This window comes from Piliocolobus tephrosceles, chromosome 14 (assembly GCF_002776525.5).
Source record: "Piliocolobus tephrosceles isolate RC106 chromosome 14, ASM277652v3, whole genome shotgun sequence".
NCBI classification, from domain to species: Eukaryota; Metazoa; Chordata; class Mammalia; order Primates; family Cercopithecidae; genus Piliocolobus; species Piliocolobus tephrosceles.
In genome coordinates this window covers 17,041,320-17,057,775 of record NC_045447.1, presented here as the reverse complement: position 1 = coordinate 17,057,775, position 16,456 = coordinate 17,041,320, and the positions used below count along the sequence as shown (strand labels likewise).

At 44.5% G+C, this 16,456-nt stretch overlaps 1 protein-coding gene across 1 annotated transcript in view; it reads right to left on the bottom strand.

Annotated features, from left to right (window-relative positions):
• The window catches only part of TTLL11 (tubulin tyrosine ligase like 11), a 274,582-nt gene that overhangs the window by 26,893 nt on the left and 231,233 nt on the right, over positions 1–16,456 (bottom strand). Inside the window, exon 8 of the mRNA XM_026457100.1 lies at positions 14,624–14,730. Within this exon, the coding sequence (XP_026312885.1) occupies positions 14,624–14,730 (107 nt within the window). The remainder of the gene's footprint in view (positions 1–14,623; positions 14,731–16,456) is intronic.

The window sequence follows — 16,456 nt, the reverse complement described above, 5'->3', positions numbered from 1 at the left end:
AGTGAAATACTGAAAGTATTGAAAAAAGAAACCCCACCAACCTAGAATTCTGTATGCAGTGAAATTATCCTTCAGAAATGAAGGAGAAATACATTCTCAGACAAACAAAAACTGAAGGGATCTGTTGCCAGTAGACTTGCTTTGTAAGAAATGTTAAAAAAAAATTTCAGAGAGAAGAAAAATGATACAGGCCAGAGACTCAGATCTACATAAAGAAAGGAAGAGCATTAGAGAATAAATAATAGAAGGTAAACAAAATGTTTTTTCTAATTTTAATTGATCTAATAGATAATCGTTCAAAGTAATAATAGCAACAATGTATTGGGTGATGACAGCTTGGGGATAAGTGAAATGAATGACAGCAATGTTATAAAGCATGGAAAAGAGAAATCGGAAGTTCTCTATTATAAGGTATCTGCACTATCTGTGAAGTGGTATAGTGTTATTTGAAAACAGACTCATTAGCTGGAAACTAATTGCAAACTCTAGGATAATGACTATTTTTAAAAAGAAGTATAATTGCTATGCTAAAAGAAGAGATAAAATGGAATTATACAAAATTCTCTATTAAAACCAGAAAAGGCAGAAAAGAGAAGTAAAAACAGAAACAAAGAACAAGTCAACGAATAGCAAGCTGTTACAAACATGATAGGTATCAATCCAACTATATCGATAAGTACTTTAAATGTGAATGGTTTAAATAAATTAAAGGATAGAGACTGTTGAGAGGATTCAAAAACAAGACCCAACTGAAAAGCAGCTTAAAGATAATAAGAAACACATTTTAAATGTAAAAACAAACAAAAAATAGATAGAAATGTAAAGGGTTGGAGAAAGATATATCATGATAACCCTAACTAAAAGAAAGTTACAGTAGCTATATTAATTTCAAACAAAGCAGACTGCAGAACAGGGAAAATTATCAGGGATGAAGGTGAGTAATAATGATAAAGGGGACAATTCTCCAAGGAGACATAATAATCCTTAACATGTATGCACCTAACAACAGAGTGTCAAAATATGTGAGACAAAACTGATAGAACTGCAAAGAAAAATAGATGAATCTACTATTATAGTTGGAGACTTCAACACCCCTCTATCAGTAATTGACAGATCCAGCAGGCAGAAAATTGGTAAGGGTACAGTTGAACATAGCAGCACCATCAATCAACTATGTCTAATTGACATGTATACAATACTTTATCCAATAGGAGTAGAATATACATTCTTCTCAGTTCAAATGAAATATTCACCAAGACAGACTATATCCTGGACCATAAAACACACATTTTTAATAAATTCAAAAGAATAGAAATCATACAAAGTATTCTCTCAGGCCACAATAGAATGAAACTAAAAATCAATAACAGAAATATGGTTGAGAAGTCCCCAGATATTTGGAGAATAAGGAGCACATATCCAAACAACATATAGATCCAAAAAAATCTCAAGAGAAATTTTAAAATATTTTAAACTAGGCAAAGATTAAAATATAACTTATTGAAATTTGTGGGATCCAGTGATATTAGTGCTTAGAAGAACAATTTATAGCAATAAATTAGATAAGAAGAAAGATCTAAAATCAATAATCTAAGCTTCCATTTTAGGAAACCAGGAAAAAAGCAAATTTAATCCAAAATAAACAGAAAGAAAGAAATAATAAAAATCAGAACACAAATTAATGAATTAAAAATAGGAAGAAATCAATAGAGAAAATCTATAAAACCAAAAGCTGGTTCTTTGAAAAGATCAATAAAATTGATAAATCTCTAGCCTAGCTAACCAAAAACAGCAACAACAGAGAAAGAGAAAAGGCTATTAGATTACTAATTAGTATTACAAATTATTAATATCAGAAATGAAAGAGGGATCATCATTATCACTACTGATCTCATGGATATTAAAAGGAAAATAAAGAAATATTACAAACAAGTCTATGTCTACAAATTTGATTAGATGAAACAGATCCATTCCTTGAAAGAAACAATTTATGAAAACTCATAAGAGAATAAACAGATAATCTGAATAGGCCTTTATCTTGTTAAAGAAATTAGATGAATAATCAATAACTTTTCAAAGAAGAAAGCACCATGCCAGCTAGGTTCATTGGTGAGTTCTAACAAATGTTTAAGAAAGAAATCATACAAATTCTCTACAATGTCTTCCAGAATACAGAAGCAGAGAAAACACTTCCTAGCTCATTCTGTGAGGCCAACATTACCCAAATACCTAAACCAGATAATGACATTACCAGAAAGAAAAACTGCATGCCAATATTCCTCTTGAGCATAGACGCAAAAACCCTCAATAAAATATCAGCAAATTGAATCATAGGCTGGGCACCAAATAATTCCAACACTTTAAGAGGCCAAAGTAGGAGGATTGCTTGAGTCCAGGAGTTTGAGACCAGCCTGGGCAATCCTGTGAGACCCAGTCTCTACAAAAAATTTTAAAAAATAAATTAGCCAGGTGTGAGGGCACACAACTGTAGCCCTAGCCACTCAGGAGGCTAAGGCAGAAGGATCATTTAAGCCCAGGACTTTGAGGCTGCAGTGAGCCAAGACTGTGCCACTGCACTCCAGCCTGGGCAGCAGAGCAAGACCCTATCACTAAGGAAAAAAAAAAAAGAAGAAGAAAAAAAAAAAAAGGAATCATACACCATGACCAATGCAATTACTTCCTCAGCTTGATAAAGCAATATCTACAAAAAAATTACAGTTTAATGGAAAGAAACTAGATGCTTTCCTCTTAACATCAGGAAGAAAAAGTCCCCCCTCACCACTCCTGTCCAACATTGGACTGGAAGTCATAGTTAATGCAGTAAGACAAGAAAAGGAAATGAAAGGTATAGAGATTTGGAAGGAAGAAATAAAATTATCTTTGTTCAATGGATTGTCAATGTGGAAAATCCCAATGAATTGACAAGGAAACCTCCTGAAGTAACAAATGACTATAGTATGGTTGAAGAATATAAGGTTATTATAGGAAAGTCAATTTTTAAATACATTAGCAATGAACAATTGGAATTTGAAATTAAAAGTATAACACCATTTACATTAGCACCAAAATAGAATAAAATATTTAGGTATAAATCTAAGAGAATATGTGCAAGATCTATATGAGGAAAACTATAAAACTTAGATGAAAGAAATAAAAGAAGATCTAAATAAATGAAGAACTACTTCATGTTCATGAATAGAAGGATCACTATTGTTCTTTCTGACTTTATCTATGGATTCGACACAATCCAAATGAAAATCCCAGCAAGTTATTTTGTGGATATTGACAAACTAATTCTAAAATTTATATGAAAGGACAAAAGACCAGCATAGCGAACATAACACTGAAGAAGAAGAACAACAAAGTCAGAGACTGACACTACCCAACTCCAAAATTTACTACAAAGCTCCAGTAATCAAAACAGTATGGTATTAGCAAAAGAATAGGTAACTAGACCAATGGAACAGAAGAGGGAGTACTGGTAGGCCCCTATCAATATAGTCAACTGATCTTTGACAAAGGAGTAAATGCAATTCAATGTAGGGAGGTTAGTCTTTTCAACAACTGTGCTGGCATAATTGTGCATCAACAAGCAAAATAAATAAATAAGAGGATCTAAACACAGACCTTACACCTTTCACAAAAATGAACTCAAAATGGATCACAGACCTAAGTGTAAAATACAAAACTATAAAATTTCCAGATGATAATATGGGAGAAAATCTAGATGACCTTGGGTTTGGCTATAAAATTTTACACACAATACCAAGAGCAAGAGCCATAAAGGAAAAAAATTGTTAAGTTGAACTTCATTAAAATTAAAAACTTCTCCTGAAAAGACATTGTTAAGAAAATGAGATAAGCCACAGACTGGGAGAAAAGTATTTGCAAAATACATATCTGATAAAGAACTTGTCTCCAAAATATACAAAGAATTCTTAAAACTCAACAATAAAAAGTAACTCAATTGAAACATGGGCAAAAGATCTGAACAGACACCTCACCAAAGAAGTTATACAGATGGCAAATAAGCATGTGAAAAGATACTCAACATCAAATGTCTTTAGGGAATTGCAAAGTAAAACAATGAGGTGGCACTATATACCTATCAAAATGGCTAAATCCAAAAAACTGAGTATACTAAGTGTTGACAAGGATGTGGGGCAAAAGGAACTCTCATTCATTACTTGTAGGAATGCAAAATGGTACTACTACTTTGAAAGACAGTTTGGCATCCCTCAGCATCCACAGGAGATTGGTTCCAGGTAACCCCACCAATACCAAATTCTGCAGATGCTCAAGTTCCTTATATAAAATGGTTTAGTATTTGCATATAACCTATGCACATCCTGCTGTATACTTCAAATTATCTCTAGATTACTTATAATACCTAAAACAATGTAAATGTTATATAACTGTTACACTGTATTTTTTATTTGTATTTTTAAAATTGTTATATTATTTTTTATTTTCCTTAAAAACACTATCAATCCATGGTTGATTTAAATCTGCACATGTGGGATGCATGGATATGGAAGACTCACTGCATATATATATATAGCGAGAGATAAATAGATATAGATAGATATAGATACAGAGATAGATATAGATATTAATAGATATGGATATGTGGAAGGGGATTTATTAGGGGAACTGGCTCAGGGCTGAGAAGCCCCACATACAACAGACCATCTTTAAAGTGGAGACCCTAGGAAGTCAGTGGTGTGGCTCAGTCCAAGTCTAATGGCCCCAGAACCAGGGATGCTAATGGTGCAGCTCTCAGTCCCAGGCCTAAGGTCTAAGAAGCTGGGGCGGGGGATTGGGGGTGAGGGGAGGACCTGGTGTAAGTCCTGGAGTCCGAAGACCAGAGAACCTGGAGTTCTGATGCCCAAGGACAGGAGAAGAAGAGTGTCCTAGCTCCAGAAGAGAGTGGCGGAGAGGGAGGAGTGGAGAGGTGGGGTGAAAGAGAGAGAGAGAAAGAGAGAGAGAGTCATCTTGGCCTTTTTTGTTGTTGTTCTATTTGGGCGCCCAGCTGATTGGACAGTGCCCACTCACATTGAGAGTGAATCTTCCCCATCCAGTTCACCAACTCACACACCAATCTCCTATGGAAACGCTCTCACAGACACACCCAGAACTAATGCTTTACCAGTTCTCTAGGTATCCCTTACTCCAGTCAAGTAGACACCTGAAATTAACCATTGCACTGTACGATCCAATCATCACATCCTTGGGTATTTGCCCAGTCGTGTTACAAACTTATGTCCACACAAACCCATGCACGAATGTTTATAGTAGCTTTAATCATAACTGCCAAAAACTGGAAGCAACCAAGCTGTATCTCAGTAAGTGAATAGATGAACAAACTGTGGCATATCCGTTCAATGAACTATTATTCAGAGATAAAAAGAAATGAGCTGGCAAGCCATAAAAAAACATGGAGAAACCTTAAATGCACATTGTTAAGTGAAAAGAGCCAGTCTGAAAAGGCTAGATACTCTATGATTCCAACAATATGACTTTCTGAAAAAGGCTAAACTATAGAGAGTAAAAAGATCAGGGGACTCACGGGGGGAGAGCTGAACAGGGGGAGCACAGGGAAGTTTTAGGGCAGTGAAACTATTCTGTATGACACTGTAATGGCGGCTACATGACATTATGCATTTGTCAAATCCCACGGAACTGTACAACACAAAGAGTGAACCCTAATGCAAACTACAGACTTGAGTCAATCATAATACACCAAGGTTTTTCCATTAATTATAACAGCACAACCATGCAAGATGGTGTTATAAGGAAACTGTGTGCATGGGGATGGGGGACTACATGGGAATTCTGTACTATCTGCTCAATTTTTTCTGTAACAATATGTTCTAAAAATATTAAGCCTATTAATTTTTTTAAAAAAGGCTTTTACAGCACCTGGCCTGTGTTAGGTGCTTGATAAATGTAGCTGGTGTTGGTGTCAACCGCTGGCAGTCACGTTAGGAGAGAACCTGCTGGAGAAGATACAGTCAGGAGACCTGAGTCTCGGCCTGAGCACTGCAGGGGCCATTGGAGGTGGCCCCTAACCCGTCCCATCCTTATTATCACAGCTCTAAATCTGGGATAAGAGAAATTCCTCCCCTCAGGGCAGTTGGGAGCACTGAGTGCTGTGTTTTGCAACAATAAAGTGTGTACAAACATTTTACTGACTGCTCCAGGCCGTGGGAGGAACAGATGAGAGGGGTGAGGGCGGGGAAGCCCTCACAGCCCGAGAGCTCCCTGGACACACTGCTGTTGTTAACACCAGGCTTGGCCAAGACCAGAGGCCAGACTGTCCTACTAAACAGAGCTCTGCCTAATTCTTGGGCCTGGGAGCATTTGAGGACCGGGACGGGGCTTACATCTTCACGTGCCTGTGACCGTTGTCACTGCACAAGGCAGACCAGGACTGAGACTCAGGGCCGGCTCTGTTCTGCCCCTGCCTGCCTGTGGAGCTGTTTCTAGCCCTCTGAGCCTTGGTTTCCTCCTCTGTATACAGGGTGGTGGTAGAGCTCACTGGGAGTGTGTGCATTGTGTGGACAGGTGACTTTGGAAACGGTTTGTAGTCTGTAACACACACACACCCACCAGGAAGGATAGTGGTGGTTAGACACAGAAAAAGCTACTGTTTGGGCCAGGTGCATACTTTATCACTAAATTCTGACAGTGCCCCAAGGTAGATGTCATTGCCCTGTTTCAAAGGACACTGAGGCTCCCAGAGGTGCAGTGCCCCCTCTCAGGGCTTCCCGATGGCAGGTAGCAGCGTATTGAAACCCAGCCTGTCTAACTCAGCTGCCAGCTTTCTGCACAACACTGGATCCTGCGGCTGCTGTTTCTGCAAGATCTGGGGATGGTGAGCAACAAGTGCAGGGAGAGGGGAGGCCTACATTGAAAAGAATTCAGCTTTCCCCACTTTGTTTTTTGGGGGTGGGGCCAGACGATGGGCATCTCCACCCTCAAGGTGACTGAGGATGAGGAAGGGCAGGCACTCGTCCGACAAAGGGGCAGCGGGTGTGACCGCAGCTCGCCTGGTGGCACTACCGGTGCAGAAATGGCTTTAGCAGGCCTCGGAGATCAGGGTCTGGGTGAGGGAGGCGGAGGTTGAGCTGGCATCTCTGCTGGCTCACTTGCTTTTATTAAAAATGATTCTGACGCCAACTATTTTGTAAGTGTGTACGGCACACATCCAGAGAAGCCCATCTGACTGCGAGATAATTTCAAGGCTGAAGAACATCGTTCGTGCCAGACACCTCGCAAGAGGCACTGCGTGAAACTGGCCTACTTATCCACAGCTTCCTGTATTTCAGGGGGAGGGGGCAAGCCATGTTTATGTATAAAGGAGACTGCGCTCAGCATTCCAAATAAAAATACTCTTCAATATTTCTGTTCATCGTTAACCAAATACACTTCAGCCTGGGCTTACTCCAGCCGATGTGAGCAGAGGCGTCAGATGACTTGCAGTCGGTGACTGAGAGATTTCGCTGAGAGATGGTCATGAGGCTCAGACACCCATGGGATTGGTGGGTTGCTGCGGCTGAGCCCTGGCCCATGGGACACGTGTTCGCAGGGTACCTGCTGGATGCCAGGCTCAATGCTTGGCCTCATGCAGGCGGGAACAGCTCTGTTTCCTGGATGTTGGCCTCATGTCAGGGGCAGATGTCCAGGTTCTCTCACAGTACTTGATGTGTGCTGTGGTCAAGGGCAGCGCTGGGTGCTGTGGAGCAGGTGAGATAGTGCTGGGCCCAGCCTGAGCACTGCAGGAGGCTCTGTGAGGAAGGGGGCCTGGGCGGTGGTGAGCAAGGAGAGTGGGTTCCTGCAGAGGTGGGGGCCTGAGGGGGCTGGCCATTCTGGCTGGAGTGAGTGTGAGGCTAGCGATGAGTGAGGACGTAGAGTGGACAGGGGTCCATCTCTCAAGGCCCTGAAATGTGCCAATGTTCTCCCCTGGGGTTGGAATTGTGAGACCAGTGACTGTAAGTGATGGGAGCGGGCAGGGCTCCCGCTTCCCACAGCCATGGCTGAGGCTGCCAGCACCACATTTCCTCTGCCTTCCCCAGCCTCACTGTCCCCACTGTCGCCAGGGTGGGATGAGAAGGGCCTGGCACTCTGCTGGCCACAAAGGAAGAGGCTGTTGTGGCCATGTCCCGACTCTCTCATCTGGCTGTGAGGCAGGCCCTTCTTCCCATCTCTGTCCCCAACACCTGCAGAGCAGCTGGCAGGGGTGCCCCGGAAGCACTTCCTGAGAAAGTAGTGCAGTAGGAGCAATGGGAACACACTAGGGGCAGCCCTGCTTCCTGAGCATTTTCCACAGGCAGACATGGCCCTGAGCGTTTTCTGTGTTTTGTTTCATTTCATCCATCCCAATGTTTCCAGGAGGCAGGCACCATTATTATCTCCACTTTACACATGATGAACTTGAGGCTTGGAGGAAGTTACCTAACTTGCCTGAGGTTAGCTAGCAAGTGACCAAGCGCAGATTGAAAGCCCAGTTTGTCTGATTCTGGAGCCTGTGGCTTTGGATATACATCAAGTCAAACCAAGGCAGCCCCCAGAGGCGGGCATGTAGCTCACCAAGCAGTGGAAGAAATATTTCTTATTTTGGTCAAAGAGCACACAGCATATGTCAGATATTAAACAATGCCATTCTTAGATTTCCCTCTCCAAGCAAGGAGTGTGTGGTGTTTGAGCTCTCATGGGAAGGGGAGGTGGGGAAGACACCATAGTCAGTTTTTTCTTCCTTTGCTCTCATGTTCCCTTCGGTTAAAATAGCAAAAACATCTGGCTTTGAAGTAAACAAAGTTCAGAAGCCTCTAGATGTTGGTCTTTTGTTAGATGGACACGACACTTGTTTGCCCAGCTCAAATGTTACCTTTGCAAGTAAAATGTTTGTCTCTCACAGCTGACACCAGTGATTTTGCCTTTAATTGCCGAATCTTGATGCTGTCCTCGTCTCTTACCACGGAGATGTAAAATTCCACTCTGGAAAGAGTTGAGGGCGAAGTCTCCGTGATAAGAGGGAGCTCCTGAGTGCAATTTACATGAAATAAATGCATCTTCCCTGACAAATTTGTTTCTTTATTTGATTCTGGGCAATGAGAGGGCTAGTTGAGGGCTACGACATCCCAGTTTTGCTGATAACATCCTCATTTAGAGTTCTGTGTCTTGCTGGAAATTCTAGAAGTGAAAATTAAAATCCTTATCTTTTTCCTTTTTAATGACAATTACATTGGCATCCTGGAGAGCGTAAGCTACATGTTAACTAAATTCCATCAAGCTCTTGAAGAGTCATTGGCATTCTGACAGAGGTGAAGGTGAGCCCATTTCGGGAATGATGAACCCAGGGTGCAGCTGGGGGGTTCCTTAGGTGAGGAGAGCCACATATTAGGTGTAGGTCACTGTCAAGTCCTAGCTTTTGTTTTGCGTGGTGAGTTTGCAGATACTTATTCCATTACTAAAAATAGCTAATTTTAAAAGCTAACTAAATAAAAGTAGGCTACGTGTGGATCATGATGGAAGTGTCTCATGAACCAAGGGTGATGGTTATTCTAATTGTATGCACCTGAGGTCTAAGAAAACACAAAACAAACAATCAAAAGCAAACTTATTTAAACTGATTATTTGAGGTTTCGATTTCATCATGTGCATGCTTTTTCTCACTAGTTTTGATTTTTTTCCTAATTATTTTAAGCACCATTTTTTCTTCTCCATTTCAATAGCAAAGTTCCCTTTTGCAGGTTGTTTTTGTTCATAAAGATCTCAAGCATCAGGGATCTGGTTAACCCCTTCGGTGTGAACCAAAGTCTTATAATGGCAGAAGGAAGGTCTGGCTGGCTTCAGGAGAGGGGAAGATGCTTTAGCACTTTGACACAGCAGGCACTGGGTATGGGTGATGATCCAGTCCAACTGGGCATTCAGAGGAGGGGAGGGAGACTCTGGCAAAAAGACCACCTCTACTCTGAGCCACGGTTCTCACACTCGGGACTCCCTGCTTTGAGGATGCAGGGCATCTTTTATTTTTGCATTCGTCTGCTCATCAAACACTCACTGGGCACTGGGCGAGATGCTTTGCATGTTCTAGGCCATGTGCTAAGCCTTCGAGGATGCAGAATGCACAGTGGGTGGCTTTTCTGGGTCACAGCATGCTACATGCCTTGTATGCATTCTCTCTTAACCCTCACAGCAACCCTCCTCTGTTGCTTCCCCCCATGATAGCTCTGGTCGTATACTGTATGACAACAGCAACTGTCAACTCTATGTCATATTCATTTGTGACTGAGAGACACTGGGTATAATGGAAAGGGCAGTAGACTCTGAAGTTAGACTGATTTTTATTCAAATACTAGGGTCCCCACTGTAACATTTTTTTTAGACGCAGGATCTCTGTCACCCAGGCTGGAGTGCAGTGGCACAATTGTAGCTCACTGCAGCCTTGAACTCTTGGGTGCAAGCAATCCTCCTGCCTCAGCTTCCCAAGTAGCTGGGACTATAGGCAAGTGCCATCATGCCTGGTGAATTTTTAAGTTTTTTATAGAGATGGGATCTTGCTATGTTGCCCAGGTTGGTCTTGAACTCCTAGCCTCAAGAAGTCCTCCCATCTCAACCTCCCAAAGTGCTGGGATTACAGGCATGAGCCACTGCTACTGGCCCCCACTGTAATACTTGACCTGTCTATGTAATTTCACCTCTTTCAGGCTCAGGTTTTTCATCTGTTGAATGGGAATAACAATACTTATCTCACAGGATGGTGCTAGAAGTAAATGAGGTAATTCATAGCAAGCATTTTTTATTTCTGTCCCATATAAATGTTCAGTAAATGGTCTCTTTTTTTCCTTAAGAGGCTAGGATCTGTACATAATTTATCTTTATATCCCTGCAGGGCACAATGCCTGGTAGCACGTTCAGTAGCTGTTAGTTGAGTGGATGAATGAATGAATGAGTACGTGTTCCTTGAGCAAGAGAACCCAGGCTCTATCATTCTTCACAGGCTTCTTTCTTTTCAGCCCCCAGTAGCTGTGGGATGGGGAAAGCCATCTCCCTCAGCACAGCACCCACACCTCCAGCCAGTACCTAACTGGATCTGAGGGCCTCAAACCCCTCGGCTCCACACCATGGAGGGAAGAAAAGAAGACCCTCTGGTCTTTCTGCTGACACTTCACAAAAGGAAGAACAACCACTCAACCACAGACTTCTCCTTTTGCTACTCAGTAGCTTCCTGAATGGTCCTAAGAAGGTGGCTGTCTCCAGATGCCTCTCTCCTTGAGAATCAGGGGCTTGGACCAGCCTTGAGAAGGAGGCAAGAACTGGGCCCTGGCTGGCACCAGCATTGGCTACTGAGACCATGGGCACAGAAGGCTTCCCATGCATGGCTTTCATGCCCAGGCCCACTTTCTAGACCCGCAGGCCCTGTTATTTCCTTCCAGGAGTGATGAAAACTCAGAGGATGGAGGAAAGGGAGACAGGAGGTTGGACAGGCACCCTCTCTGCTCCAGTTCTGTCCTCCCAGCAGGCCCTGTGAGTTGACTTTTATCCTCCTGCTGCTGCCGTCCCCTCTGACTCCTGCCTCATGAGCCCCGACCCTCTGTATCACTTAAGTGAACAAGCACTGCTTGTGTAGCCCTGGATGAGGGGAGAGCACCCTGGGCGAGGAGGTAGGAGGCCTGAGTGCAAATCTTGCCTTCCTTTGCTACTCCCTGGCTGTGGGAGTTTAGACAAGTCACTTTTGCTCTTGGAACCTTAGGGTGCTCATCTGTAAAAGGGGATGCTGTTACCCAACTTGAAGGCCTGGCAAGAATTTGCAGTGATATATGCACAAATGAAGTAATCTCAAAACTGCTGTTACTACTGGTGATGACTACTCCACCTAGTCAGGGGCTGAGAGGTCTGGCGAAAGGCCTGGGAGATCCCAACCCTGAATTTGCTTATCAGTATGTGCTAAAAATAAGAATTTTTCTCATTTCCATAGCTTGGTCAGCAGACTACAGAGACCCTGGCAGACCCCAGAAAACCTCACCGGAGCTTGAATTGTGGACAGCCCCTGTGGATTCCGCTTACCGGGAGCAATTTAAGAGGCAAACAAAACATGAAAAACTACTCAGAATTAACAATGGGCCAGATGGTAATGCTAGTTTGCGGCAACAAAACATGATAAATAGCTTCCTGCTGCTACTCCTGATCAATTTCAATATTTAATAATTCCACCGCCACCGCCACCCCCTCATCTGGCCCCCTCCGTGGGATCCTGGATGACTCCCCACATTCAGCTCACAGAGCAAACGCTTCTTTGCTTTCTGAAGGTGTCAGCAGAAAGTGCCGCCGCTCGATTGTCACATGAGCACTCTCAGTCCTCGGAATGATAATTAATCTGCCTACTTCTCCCGAAGACGCTCCATCTCACGACTCTCCTGGTTGCCAGGGAGGGCTGGAAGGGAGCTGCCAACTGCAGAGATGCGACAGAGGCACTCACCTTGTTGATTCAATGACTGCTGCTATTTCCTGGGTTTTGCTTTTGACTTAAAGAAAAGAGAGCCGTAGGGAGCTTGGTGGTCATCTCACTCTAGGACAGTTAGTAGGAGAAGGCAACCCGAAAGAGGCCTGGGTGGATTGGTGTTTGAACCTTATCCACTAGCCATGCCTCTCTGGGCCTCAGTTTCCTCCTCTGCACAATGAAGATAATCATATCTACCTCTAGGAGAATTCTAGCTGGTGCTGCACATGTAAAGTGCCTGTGGAGTGCTTGGCATATAAGAATTGGCCGAGAACTGGCAGCCGGGAGCATCATTACTAAACACGAAGCCAAGCGGCAAATGATGCCTGAGCACCGGTGCCCTGCAGGAAGGACGGGCTGCGCCTCTGTGGTTGGGAAGTTTCTGGCACACATGGGTATAGGGCAGGATTGCCTAGGGATGCAGCAGCTGCCAGGCAGACGGCCCCCAGGATTCTTCCCAAGGGGTGTCCAGTAATAAGATAAACTGGCTTGCACCATCACCAAGGACTCCAAAGACTTCAGAGCAACCCTGGAGAGCAGGGATTTTTGGTGCCATTTTACAGATGAGGAACTGGAGATGAGGAGTTGGAATGACTTTTCAAGCTGACACGGGCAGGAAATGGCATAATCAAATCTAATCTGGATCTCCCAACCTGACTTCAGGTCCTCTCCACAGACTCACAGGAGCAAGCTGCCCCACTCCTCACGACCCAGTGCCTCCCTTCTGTGCGTCCCTTTTGGAGGGAGGCAGCCAGAAGAGGGGGTGGCATGGGTGCCAGGGTGCTGTGGGCTCACAGGTCCTGTGTGATCTCTGTCACCTGAGCTGCAGTTTACTTGTCTGTGAAATGAGACTCATAATGTCTACTGCACTGGTTCACCGGGGCATTTAATGAGGAAATATGCATGAAAGGACCTTGAAGTTTTGTGATGAGCTGTAGAAATATCAGTTATGGTTATTATAATTTTTTTAGAAAAACACCCTCTGGACTGGGCGCAGTGGCTCACGCCTGTAATCTCAGCACTTTGGGAGGCCAAGGCAGGCGGATCACTTGAGCTCAGGAGTTCGAGACCAGCCTGGACAGCATGGTAAAACCCCGTCTCTACTACAAAAAATACAAAATTAGCCGGGTGTGGTGACTTGCACCTGTAATCCCAGATACTTGGGAGGCTGAGGCAGGATAATTGCTTGAACCTGGGAGGCGGAGGCTGACGTGAGTTGAGATCGTGCCACTCCAGCCTGGGCAACAGAGTGAGACTTCGTCTCAAAAACAAACAAACAAACAAAAAAAACAAAAAACAAAAGAGAGAGAGAAAGAGAGAAACACCCTCTGTGAGGAAAAAGATAGGAAACTCATCCACCTGAAGGTGGGTTCTTCTCACAGAACCCTTCACCACAGAACCTAGAGGATCAAGATAAAAATTTCTTGTGTGGCATTCAAGGCTTTGACAGCTCCCCTAACCCCATCTCTACCCCTTCTCACATCCCTTTTTGCTCTAGCTCATCTGGGCTACTTGGTATGATCTAAGCTCAACAGCCTCTCCTGTGTCCATGCCAAGGCCAGGTAATAGCCCTGCCAGAGTGTCTGTCCCAGCCCTGTTCACCAGCTGATCCCATACATCCTTCTCCTGAAGTCTTCCTTGGCCCTCCCTGGATGAGGAGTTCCTCCGCTGGGTTCCCGAATAGCTTCTTTGAGCTTCTCTCCCCCTCAGCCAGGCATCCTACTACCCAGCATCATTTTCTCATCTGCCTCCCAGTACTACAGTGAATTCTTTCAGGACAAGAACCAAGCACTATATCCTCCAGCCCACCCAAGGCTGGGCCCAGCACATGCTCAGGAAATGTGTGTGAGGGGTGAATAAATGAATGAATAACTGAGTGTTCCCAATATGGATGGAATCTGAGCCTTAAGCAAAGGCAAAGAATGCTAACGGTGGCATGAGAATTTGGTGGCAGACAATGCTCCAGGATTTAAATTCAGCTTAATCCCTGGATGATGTCTAGATCTGATGGCATCATCTTCTTCCCCCATCTGAACCTTTGACAAGAAGGAACAGAAAATATACCACCCACGCCTGTCAGGACCCCCACAGGCCATGGCAGAGGCATTTGTCAGGTACCTGAGTCCCGATGATCCAGGGTCATGGAGTTCCACCTCCGTGTGATGTCAATGTAGAGGATGTCCACGGCGGCCATGGACAGGCTGCTGCTGCTGAGTTTGCAGTTCCTGCCAACAATGGGAAGTGACATGTCACTGCCAGCCTGAAACCTGTCCAGTATATCTTTCCTCCACTCCTGTCAGGGACTGAATGTTTGTCCTCCCCAAATCCATAGGTTGAAATCCTATCCCTCCAAGGTGATGGTATTAGGAGGTAGGGCCTCTGACAGGTGATTAGGTCGTGAGGGTGGAGCCCTTGAGAAAGGGAATAGTGCCTTCTAGGAAGAGACACTAGAGAGCTTGCCTCCTCTCTACTCTCCACCATGTGAACACAGAAGAAGGCGGCCGTCTGCAAACCAGGAAGAGGGTCCTCACCAGACACTGGATCTACCAGCACCTTGATCTTGATCTTGGTCTGCCCAGCCCCCAGAAGCATGAGAGATAAATGTTTGTTGTTTAAACCACCCAGACTGTGGCATTTTTGTTCCAGCAGCCTGAACTAACTGACATTGTCTTTGTTTGGATTGTGCTCCGGGTCTGGAATATCCTCCCTAACCACAGCTGGAACTGCTGCAGGGTGACCAGCATGGAGCAGTAGAAGAGAAGGCAGTGATGTAAGCGAGTTAGATCCTTGGGTTCCTGTAAGTTCAGCCATTTGGTTAGTTAGGGGTCTAACGGGCTGGAAAGAGCAAGAACTTTAGGAAAGCAAGTCTCTTTTTTTTTTTTTTTTTGAGACAGAGTCTTGTTGTGTCGCCCAGGCTGGAGTACAGTAGTGTAATCTCAGCTCACTGTAATCTCTGCCTCCTGGGTTCAAGCAGTTCTCCCTACCTCTGTCTCCCGAGTAGCTGGGATTACAGGTGCCCACCACCACGCCCGGCTAATTTTTGTATTTTTAGTAGAGACAGGTTTTTGCCATGTTGGCCAGGCTGGTCTCGAAGTCCTGACCTCAGGTGATCCACCCGCCTCGGCCTCCCAAAATGCTGGTATTACAGGCGTGAAACCACTGTGCCTGGCCAGGACAGCAAGTCTTGAGTTGTAGCCTGGCTCTGCCACTTGGAGGCTGCATGGCCCTGGTTAAAACATTTCACCTTCCTGAGTCTCCGTCTTTATTACAGTCATTGTGTGTCAGCCTGACCTTACACAGCAATGTGGGTCCCTGTCTGCTCCAAAAGGGAATGAACTCCACATGTCAAGAAATGCCCCCATGCACGTGTCCTATCTCTCAGTCTCCAGAAAGAGGAAGGGAAGCTGGGCCCTCGGCGCTGCCCTATCCTGTCAGTGTCCAGGTAGCTGATGGTGTCATGCTCAGATGACCCAGGGATGACAGCATGTCACCAGTACAGGCTGAAGCCATCAACACTGTCCAGAAGCAATTTCCCACTGGAAATGCTCACCAGATGAGTCCCTGAGGACAAATCTATGGACAAGGGCTCAAGGCTTCTGTCCTTTACCCATCTTAATCTGCCACCTGAAGATTCTATATAAGCCCCTAATCAGCCACACTAAGCCCCAGATTTATAGAGCAGAACAGCACAGGCTGGGTCCTCGCTGCTCTGTGTGGGCTGATACAGCATTGCCGGGGAGGTTCCTCGTTCCTGACTTTAGAGGAGTCAACTGGAATTGACAGGAGGATTGTGGGGGGCGGGCCTCTGAGCTTCGGATGCTCTACTTGTTTAGGTGCAGGGAGGCCACAGTAACCAGGTTTTCAGTCTGATGTCAGCATTGGTGCTCCCTGTCACACCGCAGCAGGGGTGTTTAGAATCCTCCTACCCCTCCCCAGCCTTTTTTTTTTTTT